We start from the raw sequence: 14637 nt of genomic DNA, 5'->3' as shown, positions 1-14637 counted from the left end.
ACAGTCATTTTCATTATTTACATCGATAAGTTCACTAACTTCCTCTGACTGCACATCTAGAATCTCATGAATGTCTGCAATGTCTACATTAGTTACTAAATCATGTTAGCTGGAATTTGTGTACGTTGGAACTATGCAAAGCAAGAGCTGACTGGCTATGCAAATTAGATGCAAAATTATCTTGTGAGTTACGTACTACCTATGGTTTGGCCACCAAACTTTGCTTGTGCAAGTTCTAGATGGAAAAAATAAACAGGATTCTATTCTGGAAGAGAACCCTTCAAAACCTGACTAGAAAGAATGCTAAAGGTAATTTAATCCAGTGGCCTCATTTTATAGATGGGGTGCTCAAAGTCAGCCAATAATGTGAAGTCATCTGCCCAGCATCTAAACCAACTTGAGAATTTGAAAGCAAAGAAATAAAACACACTCGGCCTCTAAATTCCTCCATCCCACATCATGGTATCACTTCACTGAAGCAAAAACTGTTCTTGGACTGAGATCATCCTTCTGAATGTGCTTTGTAATGAATATACTTTTGTCATGGGTTTAGCTTGGGCAGTGAAGAAACCAACACTGCCCTAAACTCTGCCAAAACAGGGTTGACCACACAGTCTGAAACAGAATCCCAACACCTCCACACAAGATGACCAGAAATATTTTGACTGCTCTCCAAAAGTCTTTAAATGGTTTCTTTGTGTAACTTTTTATAAGGAACAGATATGAATCAGGTTTTTTTTCTTGTTGGGTGTATGTGTTTGTGTGTTCCAACTTGAACTTCATCACATCGGAAAGAAAAAGAACTCAGAGTTTTGAAAATTAAAAGGGCACAATATTTAAGTCCTATTCTAATACTGCAACTCTCCTAAAGAATATGAATATCTACAGCTGAAATTCTAACACAAAAAGCTGCCAACATTGTTAAAAGCACAGCAAGAGATGTGCTAATATGCCATTTTTTTCAAAGGACAAGGATAACATAATAAGGTACCAGAGTAACAAATGAGAAAATGGTACGTGGAATAATTTATATGTGGATAGTGCTTCTGTTTATAAAGTGACTCTATATGTTAAATCCTATTTAATCCTCCAGGAACCCTGTGAGGTCACCAGACAGAGAAAACTTCCACTTATAGAGGAAGAATCTGTAGACTGCGGGGGACAAAGGACTTGAGAGCAAACATCTGTCAAGCAGTGGTGCTGGACTAGAAACTTGGGACATCTTCCTCCTAGCCCAGAATGGCTCCCACCACACACAGCACCTGAGTGTGCACACGTGACTGTACGAAACAAGCACGTGTAATAAAGTGTGGTATAAGATACTTATGAATAACAGGGCCTTATCAAAATACCACAAGGCAATTACACCCCAGATATCCTTGATAAAAACTGTGAAACCAGCCAATGTGTCATGAATTCGTCAATCTCTTTAGAAATGAAATGACACAATTCTCTAATTTTAAAGCTGCTTCCAACTGTACCAGCTCATCTCGACTATCCTAAGTCACTGACTTAGTTAAACCCACACAGATAGTTCCCATACAATGAGGGGAAAAATTTTCCTCCTAATATTTACTAACCATATGTCAGAGTCCCATAGTCCATTTTATAACTCAATTATGCTCTGGGCTTGGCAAAGGCAACTTGGGTGAGCGCCTCATAATTTATGTAGTGTCTCAGTCATGCTCATCCTAAAGTTGTCTCTGGTCTTCCTGGTATGTCCCACAACCTACAGGCTTCAATGTATGTGAGTATGTATGCATATACAATGTATATAGATTTCAATGTATACTTGTTTTTTTCTGCTCCATACTCTGCCCCTGCCCCCTCAGTCTCTAAGTGACCTACCCTTTCTTTATAAGTTGATAATCCAAAATTTTTAATTTTCCTTAGAGTTACTGGAAACACAAATTTCAAATCAAGTGGTCCTAGTAACTTTCTTTAAACATTTCCTCTTGTAAGCTAAGAAACCACTCACCAAAAGGTGTGTTTCACAGAAATCACAAAAGCTTTAGTCTCCTGATGAAACCATTTAGTTTAAAAGTCATTCTTTAAGCTGTAACGTTATCTAGTTAATTCCCTGGTTTAATCACATTAAATAATAGAAGTTAAGCTACTTAATTTGTTGGAAATATAAGAATATCATTTTTTATATTTACTAGGTTGAATGACATCACAAAGACAAAAAAGAAAAACTGATCTCAGAAACTCAAGATTTTTCTACACTCCAGCTTAATCAAATAAAAACAATTTGCTAACTCATTATTTTTGAATATGCATGGTTCCCCAAGTGGAAAAAAAAAAACTGTTGTATTTCATGGCAGGAAATAGTAGAAAAGCCCATTACTTCACCTTTAAGTAGTAAACCAGAAGTTCATTCAGAGCAGGATCAGCATTCAGATTAACGAGGAAACATTTATCATCCCCAACTTTAATTCCAGAAGATTGAAGAGATATTCCAAGACTCTCAAGCTGCTTCTGTCGCTCCTGTAAATGCATTCGAGAAGTATTAATTCCACAGCTATGGAGGCAGCAAGCTATAAAATGTCATATATTAGAGTAATTATTAAATAACTTTGTAACTCAAATATGTTAACTTAGGACATGGTATCATATAGATTACTGCATTTGTTCTCCTTCTAAACTATATAATGTTGCTTTGTTAAGTAAAACTTTTTTTTAATTTCAAAAATAAAGCCATTACCAAGGCAACCGAATATACTAAGTTCTCATTTTTCATTCTTGAAAATATCTAACATCCTGAACTCACCTTTCTCACTGAATTTTGTATATATGAGCAAATATAAGTGTTCTTTACTCAACTATGATCTTTCTAAACAGCCAAGTATTTAATACACTCTGCTGCTTGATATCCTCAGTGGGTCCCCAGCAGGGATAAAGGCCAAACTCCCTCAACCAAGCCCATGGGGCCCTTCAATCTGGCCCACTGACTCTCCATCGTTATGTCCTGTCACCCCTACACTCAAAGCCTGTATGCAGTTAATGGAACATCTTCCAAGGCCCTGAAAGCCTCAAGAACGGTCTCTCTAGCTTAAGGGATTTTTATATGTATTCCTCCTATCAGGAGCACACCTGTTCTCAAATTTGGTAACTTTTTACTCGACTGCTTTTCTGTGAGGGCAGGGACCCTACCCCACTACTGCGTATTCCTAGCACAATGCATAACACGCAAGAGCACTCAAATCGTCAGTGTTGCGAATTTACCAAAATAAAATTTGCATATTCAGTAAAGTCCTATTTTTTAAGAACATGAACCTTTCCTTTTTGTGCCTACCTGTCTCTGAATTCAACAACATACACATGTGCACACAGGGAGATACACGTGTATTCTGCCACCGATGCTCTATGGATAAAGGTATATGAATTGGGGCAGAGCAGGGCGTCTTTGACTATGTATAAATAGCAAATAGCAACGAGTCATCAAGAATCTCTGATTCTGAGGAAAGGCAAGACAAGCTAAGTCATTTAACTTAGGGCCACACAGTAAGTCTGCAGTATAATTAAACTGCAGCCTTAGAATTTTGCTTTTTCTAGGCATACCATCCTAATTTATACGGCCACTGCAACCCAGTCAACCTGCCCTAGAAGAATACTATTAAAAACATAGGGATGGGGATATTTTGATTCTGGGTCTTTGACTCAAGTCTCTTTTCTAACAAAAAAACACTATTGGGTTCTTTCAGAAGTTTTGAGTAGTTTAGCACTAGCCATTAGTTTTCAGCACTCAATTCTAAGAAATGATAAAGAACCATGTTCCTAAAAGGAATAAAGCAATTCTAAATATCTCGTATAGTCCCACCTGAGGGAAGGCTTTTTTACGCAGGGATATTGGTGTAATTAAAGAATTATTCCAATAATAGGGAGAAACATTTCTCTATAAAAATGTCTTTTTTGTAAACTATCAATGAGGTGGGTAGATGCTCACGAGCTAATACTAAATTTAAAGAAGTATATCAATCTGTGCACTGGAAAACCCTGGAAGAAAACAGAGATATTTACAGTAGTTTTCTTTGGATGGCTGGATCAGCTAATTTAAATTTTCTTCATAATAATCTTTATTTAATCTGTATTTGCTATAAGTAAATACTACTTTTGTAATACAATAGTTTCTTCTACTTATTCTCTTATTAGGACTCTAGTAATTTTCACTATGGAAACAATCAAAAGATTTAGAAGAAATTTGGTTACTGTCACCCAGTGGCAAAATTTTAATTCGTACAGAGGCAAAGACAAGCCTGAAAAAGAATATATGACTTAACAAAGGTAAAGCCACTCATAGTAAGGGAAAAGACAGGACTTAAATGAGATAATGTATACAAAATAGCCAGATTATACTTATATAGTATATGGCATATAATAAAGAATAAATGTTATAACACATAAAATCCTTCTAGCTCCTACTGGTGAAACCTAAGAATTTTCGTTTGACATTCCAAGCCCTATAACAGCCAAACCTACTTATCTCCAACCACTCCCACGTTCTCCAATAATAACTTTATGACTTTTGCTCAATACTGATAATTGAACATGGAATGAATGTTCTGAATATAGGTTTGTCCAAGGTCACTGAGCAAATCCACGCCAGAGGCAGGAATATAGACGAATAATTGTCTAGGTCAGCAGTGATAGTAAACTACTGTTTTACTCTACTTTCTTAAGCATTCCCCTGTCATTTGAGATTTTATAATGGTAGAAATACCACAAAATTTTTGTTTAAATCAAAGGGCACAGCACTGAAAAACTGTCAATTCGTTGTTATATCTGCCACCAAAAATTTTGAAGTTTTTAATCTTAAAAAACTACAAAAGTTTGCAACATCTAGGAATCAGTTCAAAGAATAAACAAGTATTGTATGATAAGATATAGTTACATTTACTAAATATTGCTTCTGATATCAGAGACTGGTTAATAACTCTTTCTATAAAAATGTCAAACAGTAAATATTTTAGTCATCTGGGTCCTATGGTCTCTGTCACAGCTATTCAACTCCACTGCTGAAGCCATAAATAAGCAAAAACAAATGAGCATGGCACATTCCAATAAAACTATCTATGAAAAGAAGTGGCGGCCCAGGTTTGGACCAAGGGCTTAGTTTGCTACCCTCTGATCTATCTCACTGAACCGTACATTTCTTTACTGAGAACATAAAAGGTGAAAATAAGAGAATCTGGTATCAAAGATATGGCACTGGACTAAGAAATTAGTCAATTTGAGTTCTGATTGTTTACTCAAAAATATTACTGAGCATATACTTTCAAAAACTCAAAGATGAGGCCTTTTTTTCTTGAGAATCTTACCAACTCATTAGGTAATAAAAGTGTACACAAAAAACTGAATAATAGTAAGTAAAGTATCGCATGATTCAAGGGTCAAAAGGTACAGATAGCTTCTACAGGAATTCAAAGGCAAAGACAATCTCTGGGGAGGGGGGCATCCTAGAGGAAGATGCCACAGAACACAGAGGACTGGGAATTCCCTGGTGGTCCAGCAGTTTGGACTCCATGCTCTCACTGCCAAGGGTGGGGGTTCAGCCCCTGGTTGGGGAGTTAATATCCTGCAAGCCACATGGTGTAGCCCAAAAAACAGAAACAAAATAAAACAAAACAAAACAAAAAAACCACAGAGGACTTTTGGAGAGCCTGGCTGACTTAGAACAGAGTCCCAAAAAGTTCTTTAAAAAAGAAGTCCATTTGACTGAGTTCACCCAGATCTCCCCAAAGTTATGTGACCATGAACCATTTTTTTTTTCCGTAAGACTTGTTAACAGTTTGTGGCTATACTGCCAGAAATACATTTCAGGAAATGCTAGTCTGTATTGCAAAGAGGTCAATGGCCAATAGACCAGTGAGAGAGGAGAAGACAGCTCAGAGACACTGAAGCCCAGGGTCTTGGAAAGACAAGGTGTTGAATGAGGTGTTGGATAAAATCAAGCCATCCTCAAAAGGGGTATCGGACCAAGGCAGAGGACAGTTAGCACTTAAAGAATTGAGTGTTCAGAGCCAGAGGCCAGTTATATTATTCAAAAAATTTTATGATCCTAAAAGTATATTTCTTACACAATGAACAATTAATTGTAATTACATCTTTATTAGGTGAGGAAAGATGCTACAGATAAGCTACACCAGCACTGCGCTCTTTGTATCACAGCAAAGCAACCCAAGTATAACAGTACTCCAAAGTCAATGTTTTTACTTTCAGAGTACCTCAAAAAAGCTCACACAAATTAGTTTCAAATTAGACAATTATTAGAATGACTTTCATTTATGAAAAACAGAAAGTACAATATATAATGAGAAATAAAGTTTATACACTGGTGTATTCTCTTCTCTGTAATTTGAGGGATATGCTTTAAAATAACCCAGTGCAGGGGGATACAGATAAAACAAGACTGGTCATATGTTGATCTTTAATGAAACTGGTTAATGGGTACGTGTGGATTTATTACACTCGTATTTTTATCTTTTTCGAAAAGGACTATAATAAAAGTGTTTAAAACTCAGCTTCAATCCTAGTCTGCACTAATATAAATCTAACATCCACTTTATGCTACATAATAGTAGTACTGTCCTACAACATCTGATGTATCAATTTATCCTGGACAGCACACTGAAAGATGGAATCTACTGGGTAACAAAAGAAGTAGCAAGTTCTATACATGTGTTAATACAAGGAGTTGAAAACCCGAGAAACTTTTAACTTTAGAAAAGGAGGGGACGAGGCAGAGGTGACTTTCAATATCTGGGTAGTAACAGTCCCTATCTTGCAGGGCTATTGGGAAGATTAAATAAAATACTGTATTTAGAAGTGCTGAGCATAGGGCCCAACATGTAAGTGTACCCAATAAGTATTTCGTTATTATCGTTATTATCAGTTACTGCATACAAATGGGACACTTACTCTCTTAGCTTTCGGAAGAAGAAACTAAGGCCAATGAGCAGAAATGAAAGAATAAAAGATTTCAGTTAAATAGCTACTAACAGAGTTGTCCAATCATGAGAGTATTACTCAATGCAGTACTGAGCTCCACATTATCATATATATTTCTAAAACAGAGGCTGAATAAGCATCTAAGAGGAAAGCCACAGAGTAAACCTTTTACTCAGTAGACAGCTGGACATTTTAGGACTTTCTCCAAATGCTAATGTTCCGAATGAAAGATTTCAAAACTCTATATTAAATGCTCTAAAAACGAGAGACAGTCACCTCGGATTTAGGTATTTCATATTACTTTTACTGAGTTGTCATATGGAAGCAAGCTGCTCATAGACTAAATATCTACTACTAATAATTCTGTAGTTGGTAAGTTCCTTACACTTGCAAAGCACTTAAAGAACTGGGTGTTCTGAGCCAGAGGCCAGTTATATCATTCAAATAATTTTATGATCCTAAAAGTATATTTCTTACATAATGAACAATTAATTGTAATTACGTCTTTATCTTTCAAATTAACTTTGTAAAGTACCGTACAGACTCCTGGATTTAGATCTTATTTAAATCTTAATCTGCTAGATTTGCCATCTTCAAAGCTAAAAATCAGCAAGAAACCAGAAACATGCTCTGAGCTGCACTACACAAACCACCACGGGGTTTCTCCTTAAGCAGGAAGCACGAACCTGGGCAATCTCCTCAGTTTTCCTTAATTTTTCCTCCCACGTCACAGTCATTTCCTGGATTAGCTTCTCTGATTCTTCCAGCCGGTCTTTCAGCTCCGGAGATTTCATTGCCTACAAGCAAAATGTTTATTTCATGAAATGTCTGTACTATGCCCTGAAAAAGAACTTGCTAAATCCAGGAGGACAAGAGGAACAACCAGCCTCCTCTTACCCTACAGCTCGCTGGGGGGGGGGTCCCTGACCTGCCTAAGACACAAAGACAGTCACCTACCCATAGTGTCCAGACTCCACAGACTCATCCAGTTATCCAGTGGGCTTGAAAGAGGAAAACTTTTTCATTCTTCTCTAACCTATTGTTATTGTGAGATCTAATCACATTTGGGGAGATAAAAACTTCAAGCTATCAACGGCTTAGTTTTTAAATCTCAACAGGTCTAGACTCATACGTATGATTCATTCTAGTCTTCACTGATGACTTTGGGTATTTATTCAAGTATATGAAGACTAAATTTGCACATGCTGAAAACTGGATGGTGTTATGGACACCAGGAAGACAGAAATAAACTTTCAAAGAACCTTGACAAACTGTAAAATTATTCCTGTAAAAACAGGATAAGATTCAACAGGCAAAAATACAATCAAGATAACTGTTTTGACCATGTAATTTACTGATACACTACCAAAAAATGGGTCATAAGAAAGAAGAGGGCTATGGTCCCAGGCCCTGGAAAGAGTCCCACGGTGCTGGAAAACTGTGGGAACAGAAATGCTCATTAACGTAGGAATCCCGCATCCGACATTCTGTCCCACTCTTCATAAAAGGATTCAGCATTTGCTTTGTGCTTAGAACTGTGTAGGTTTCAAATTCAGTAATGGAACATAAACATCATATATTATAGAATGTACAAAGGATAATGAAAATAGAGCACTATTAAACAGCTACTTCTGCTATAAAATTTTTTTCTACAAACATAATTAACTGTAACATGGAAAAATGAGATTAGTATGGTGTGCAAAACTTCCTTAAAATTTCTATTCTGACTTCAACCCATGAACATATGATACAACAAAAATCTGTCTGATTCCTCTTTCAATTAGTCTATGCCTACTCAGCACCATTTTCTGCACTAATAGTAAGTTGTATCTATTTTTGTTTCAAGCATCTCTTTTCCCTCCCCTATTCTAACTCTTCTCTCTTGTCTGCTGCCTCTACTGTGGAAAGAAACATTCTCAATTCCCTTTATTCTCTCCCCCATTCAATCCTATAACATCTGTAAAAGCTATCGAAATTTCAACCATGACAATGTATCTGTCTTCCTTTACTACTCATCTCAAATTTCTCTTCCTATAGGAAATTCAAAACTTCTAAGTGGAATATTCATCACTTACGGTCCCCAGGGGAAGTAAACTCAAATTCTAGCTTTACTAGATTTTCCTAGACCCATAAGGTGTTGGTTGGCTGTGCCTTATACCTCTGCTTTGGTCAGCTGCTCGCGGAGTTTTTCTACTTCCTCCCGGAGATCCCGGATAATTCGTGCGTTGGGATCCTCATTCACCACAGCGTGGTTCACAATGTGCTTGGCGCGATCCGCGTACCGCAGAGTTGAAAGGGTTTCGTCATAGTTGTCAGCTGCCGGACTCACGGTAGCTACCATGGCTGTCTTGCTGTTACCCCCAAGACTGTCCTGGCAGAGAAAAGAAATTGAATAGCATTTTAAAGTTGGAAGAAAGCATCATGTGGGAACGTTGAAGTCAGAAATGATGAGCAAATGTCCCAAGGTCAAACACAGATTTAAGGACAAAGCCGGGACTTAAATTCAGGTATACTGACTCCCAATCCCATGCTCTTTCTTCTCTGGCAAGCTACTTTTTTGCAAAAGGGAACTTTGGTTTTTGAGAAAGAACTGGCAAATACGATGAAACCCAAAGTTATTTCAGTTTAATAAAAATTAATTCTAAGTCAATCTGTCCTCTTTTAACAGGCAACATGATAACATTAAGTCAGCAGACTGCTCAGAATAAAAAAAAGGATGTTTTCTTAAATGCCTACAAAATCTCCCTGAGAAGAACTGAACAATCGTAATAGCATTTGATCAAAGAGTGATTACCTACAATCTACCCCATAATGCCCTGTACCTAGAGTCTCTGTGAAGCCTAAATAATGGCTCAGAAAGTGGTGCTGTTACAAGCTATCAAGCATCTTGTGAATTTTTTAAAGCATAAGGTACAATAAGGTCTTATAAAACAAAAGATACATTGAAGGTACTTCATCTTACTCCCTCTGACAGCACTTCAAAAACTACTAAAACAGGCTTCAAGTTCTACACAACCGCTTCTAGAGCTCAGACAAGGGTGCTGAAAAAAAAGACATTCATCTCCATTACACAAAACAGCTAAATGGGCTTTAGAATGGGCTCCAACAAATTCAAAAAATGACCTTCCCTTGAGAACATTAAAAATAACTAAATACAACTCAGAATTACAAAAAGAGACTTGGGAAGTCCAGGCCATCCCCACGCAACTTCACCACACAAAGGCTACATGAAATGCAGCTGTGGCAGGCGGCAGGCGGCCTCTGAGACGGGGCCCCAAAGATCCCAGCCTCTTGGAATTCACACCCCCGTGTCTGCCCCTTCTCTGAGTGCAGGCAGGACTTGCTGATCTTCCCCTAAGGAAGAGAACACAGAAGTGATGGCCTGCCACGTCTGAGATCAGATTATAAAAGACTGGCTTCTCTCGCTCTGAGGGAAACCACTGCCATGAGGTGAGGCAGCCGCAGGAAGAGACCACAGGAGTGAGTCTGGAAACACATCTTCTGACACCTGCCCACAGGCACTCAGGTGAGCAGCAGCCTGGCAAGGACTACAACCCCAGAAGACACCTGGACTGCAGCCATAGGAGAGACCCCACCCAGAACACTTAGGCCACATCTGGAATCCTGACCCAGAGAAACTCTCAGATAACAAATAATGGCTGGTCCCAGCTGTTAAGATTTCAGGGTAATCTGTTACACAGCTATAGAAAACTACCAATACACCATCCCAGGATGAGAATTACCTAGAAGACTAGATTCAATACCTCCTTTCAGTAGTAAAGTATCACTGAATTATAGACTCACAATATTAGAGAGAACACTCAAACTGGCCAGTAGTGAGAAATTCATTAGATCACAAGAAACCCAACTCTATCTTTGGGCAGCATTAACCAATATAAAATTCTTACTTTTGAAGACAGAAATTTTTTCCAGTATCAATGTATCTAAAATTTGAACAACCCGTGATTTACACAACTTTATGCAGAGATTATTTAGTCCTCAGCCATCTGTGATATATTATTAGTATCCCCATTTTACTGATGAAAAACCAAAGGTTTGTTTTGAAAAAGGAGGTTAAATAACCTGCCTACAGATCCAGAATTAGCAAACTGAAAATATTTCAGCTCAGTTGTATCCTACTTTCCAATCCAATATGATTTCCACTCCCCAAAAGCTACCCACAATAGCACAGTAACAAAATAACACTTGGCAACAACACAGAGAGAGTTCAGACCTGAAACCTTTCCAAATTGTTCTGCCCTGGTGCCAGAAACAAACTAATTTCCTAGGTGTTGCTAACAGTTCAATATAAGCACAAACAATATGTCCGCTTACTTATCCATTACTAAAATTTTGATTTTCCACCGAAAACACAGCTAATTATATCTTTGAAGGAAATACTCTTCAATGCATGAAAAAGCAGGTTAAATAAAAGTAAGCTGGGCTTTAGGAGGCAAAGATGATTTCTGCAAAACCTGGATGACTGCTCACTTCACTCCACTTCTAAGACAATGATCTCGCATTGCTGGTGCCCAGCGTTGGCAACTTCCAGATAAAAATGTCAAGAAGAATCCCATGCACGTTGATGAAATTCAAATGTTATATATCACGATCACAGGAATTGCATCTCAGCTTGGAATTCGGTTCACAAGCAGCACCACGGTGCAGCGCTGCCCTTCCTGAACCACGGCATTCTCTTAGCCCACACGAACAGCAAGTGCTGTTGGGTGAAAGGGGATTCGTAACAATAACTACCACAGGAGAAAAGCACACACATTGTGCTTCAATTTGTGCTGAGAAAAGGAAACCTGGCCAACAGCAAATACTTGGTATTTTAAAAGCCCTTGTGCAGGAGCAACAATATGCCTATACTCAAAATGGCCTCCTGCCATCAGCAAAAAGGAAGCAGCAACAAAAGAACTGGCACTCATTCAGGGAGAAAGTATAAGGCCTCTTGTTTACTCTTTAATTGTTTAATTAGTCAAATCTGATGAGCTTTGTTGCAAACGCAGCAACTACAAATTAAATGGACACAGGAAAGAAATTTAATTTTGGAAGTCAGAATTTTTTAAAGCTGAAAGAACTCTTTGAAGTCACCTAATCGAATTATTTCATTTTACAGACAAGAAACTGAGACCCAGGAAGACTGACAGACTTACCAAAAGGTCATAATGCTAGTGCAGAGCAGAGCTGAAATTATTCCTTCATTCAGCTCTTCACGGAGCTTACCAACTAGAGGGCGACGCTAGTGAGCAAAGACGCTAGTGAGCAAATCCTGTATGCTGAGAACTCAAGTAGGGATAAAAGCAATACGGTCTGAGAAGACAGAGAAAAAGCGGAAAGCCCTCCTGAAAGGTTAGGAAAGACTCCCAGAGAAAGTGACATTTGACACCTAAGGATGAATAAGCATCGCCCAGGTAAAGGGGATGGGGGAGGGAAGAAGGACTGGGGATTGCAGAGAAGAGCAAAGTCCTAGAATTGAGAGTACTCGTCACTGAGCTGGAACTGATAATGTCAAGATGCGAAAGCTGAACAGTGGCAAGCAGGGAGGGGCCTAGTAAACCACAAGTCCTTAAAGAATTCGGACTTCATCGTAAGGGCCTCTGAAGAGCTATTCAAGAGATTTAAGTTTAAGAAGAGTATTAATTGAGAAAGACAGCAACCTAACTGTAAAGAACAGAATGAATGGAAAGCTCAGGAAAGAAATTTCAACCATCCAGGGGAGAGAAGAAAGCCTTCATTACTCATTAGGTAACTGGCAGTAAGGATGCAAAACAGTAGAGAATTCAGGACTTCCCTGGTGGCACAGTGGTTTAGCATACGCCTGCCAATGCAGGGGACACAGGTTCGATCCCTGGTCCGGGAAGATCCCACACGCCACAGACCAACTAAGTCCGTGCATCACAACTACTGAGCCTGTGAGCCACAACTATTGAGCCCACACACTGCAACTACTGAAGCCCGCAAGCCTAGAGCCCATGCTCTGCAACAAGAGAAGCCACCGCGATAAGTCAGAGCACTGCAATGAAGAGCAGCCCCCACTCTCCGCAACTACAGAAAGCCCGCGCACAGCAACAAAGACCCAATGCAGCCAATAAATGGAAAATAAATTTTTAAAATACATTTTCAATTAAAAAAATGTTACAATTACAGCCTAGTTTTATTAAATAGAAGATAAAGTGAGCTTTTTTAAAAAGTGTTTAGTTTTGTTCTTCAAGTTCAATTATATTCAACAGTTTCTATCACATATGGTAAAAGTAAGGTGCTTCTCTTTCTAAAGAAAAGAAACGTTTGGTAAGAAGAGCATAGCCTGGGCAACAGAAGATGGGCAGCAAAGTCAGCCCTGGATTCCAGTCTTGGTTCTATCACTTGCTGGTTCTATATCCACTGCCACATCTGTAAAATGTGACACATCTGCCTTCCAAGGAATAAATGAGATAATGTATGTGAAGCACTTTGAACGGTACCTGATTCTCCTGACCCAAGCTCTCCTGGCCTCCAGCCTATGCGATGGACACTCAATAATTAACCTAGGCCATTTTACCTATGTCAATTAACTTAGAAAATATTTCTTATTGTTGGGTTAAATGGACTAAAGTAGCAACACTGGAAGGGGACAATGAATAGTTTTAAATCAGGCACATCCAGAAATCATCAGGAATGATCAGGAGATGTTTCTGTGGAAAGTGTGAGGAAGAAGTAAGTATCTTATTGAGATTTCCTCTGGAAATTAAACAAATGAGATTTCAAGGTTAATTACTGACACATGAAGACCAGAAAATTACTTCCTTGGTAATTAAATGTTTTATAATATGTATCCCTTTAATTCAAGTTTACAAGTGGTTTTCAATCATCAAATTTTGTTTGTTTATCCTTTTGTTTTAAATTTCTACTTTTATTGCATTTTGGCCAAAGGAAGTAATCTACCTGACTTTCTACTGTGGAAAATTTCACTTAATAAAGCGTGCTCAAGTGGTGTGTAGAGTTTTAGAAAGTAAAACTGAATACTAGTAAGCCTTTGAGAGGGTGTAGAAACTAGGAGAAAACCCCTACTCTCGTTACAAACACAGCTCTCTAAACATGTCATGGAATAACTCAAAAGCTGTGTCCTCTACTAAGCTGCCTATGCTTAACTCATCTTTACATGCTCAACCGTGAGCACAGTGAGTAACAGGTATCCAATAAATTCTGGATCAATGAGAAAATAAGCCATTACAAAGCTAAATTGGGCTCCTAAAATTATTTTTCCATTTTAAAAACATTTTTTAAAAGAGCACTAGGGGGCTTCCCTGGTGGCGCAGCGGTTGGGAATCTACCTGCCCATGGTGGGGACACAGGTTCGGTCCCTGCTCCGGAAGGATCCCGCATGCCGCAGAGCAGCTGAGCCCATGCACCACAGCGGCTGAGCCTGCGCTCTGGAGCCCACGGCCACAACTATTGAGCCCACACGCCACAACTACTGAAGCCTGCACACCTAGAGCTTGTGCTCCACAATGGGAGAGGCCACCGCCGTAGGCGGTCTGCACACTGCAGTGAAGAGTGGCTCCCGCTCTCCACAGCTGGGGAGAGCCCTCGTGTAACAACAAAGACCCAATGCAGCCAATAAACAAATAAAATAAATAAATTAAAAAAAAAAAGAGCATTAGGTAAAATATTTTGTTCCAGGTTGACAACTTTATAAGGAGTTAA

At 38.7% G+C, this 14637-nt stretch overlaps 1 protein-coding gene across 2 annotated transcripts in view; it reads right to left on the bottom strand.

The window, feature by feature from the left end:
- The window catches only part of KIF13B (kinesin family member 13B), a 179841-nt gene that overhangs the window by 85225 nt on the left and 79979 nt on the right, over positions 1-14637 (bottom strand). For both annotated transcript variants that reach the window (XM_057720824.1, XM_057720827.1), the window contains 3 exons: positions 9107-9319; positions 7635-7745; positions 2353-2487 (listed from right to left, as the gene is read on the bottom strand). In XM_057720824.1, coding sequence (XP_057576807.1) covers positions 2353-2487; positions 7635-7745; positions 9107-9319 — 459 coding nt within the window. The remainder of the gene's footprint in view (positions 1-2352; positions 2488-7634; positions 7746-9106; positions 9320-14637) is intronic.

This window comes from Hippopotamus amphibius, chromosome 2 (genome assembly GCF_030028045.1).
Source record: "Hippopotamus amphibius kiboko isolate mHipAmp2 chromosome 2, mHipAmp2.hap2, whole genome shotgun sequence".
Taxonomy (NCBI): domain Eukaryota; kingdom Metazoa; phylum Chordata; class Mammalia; order Artiodactyla; family Hippopotamidae; genus Hippopotamus; species Hippopotamus amphibius.
Note: the sequence above shows the minus strand (reverse complement) of the source record. Positions and strands in the feature narration are given on the sequence as shown.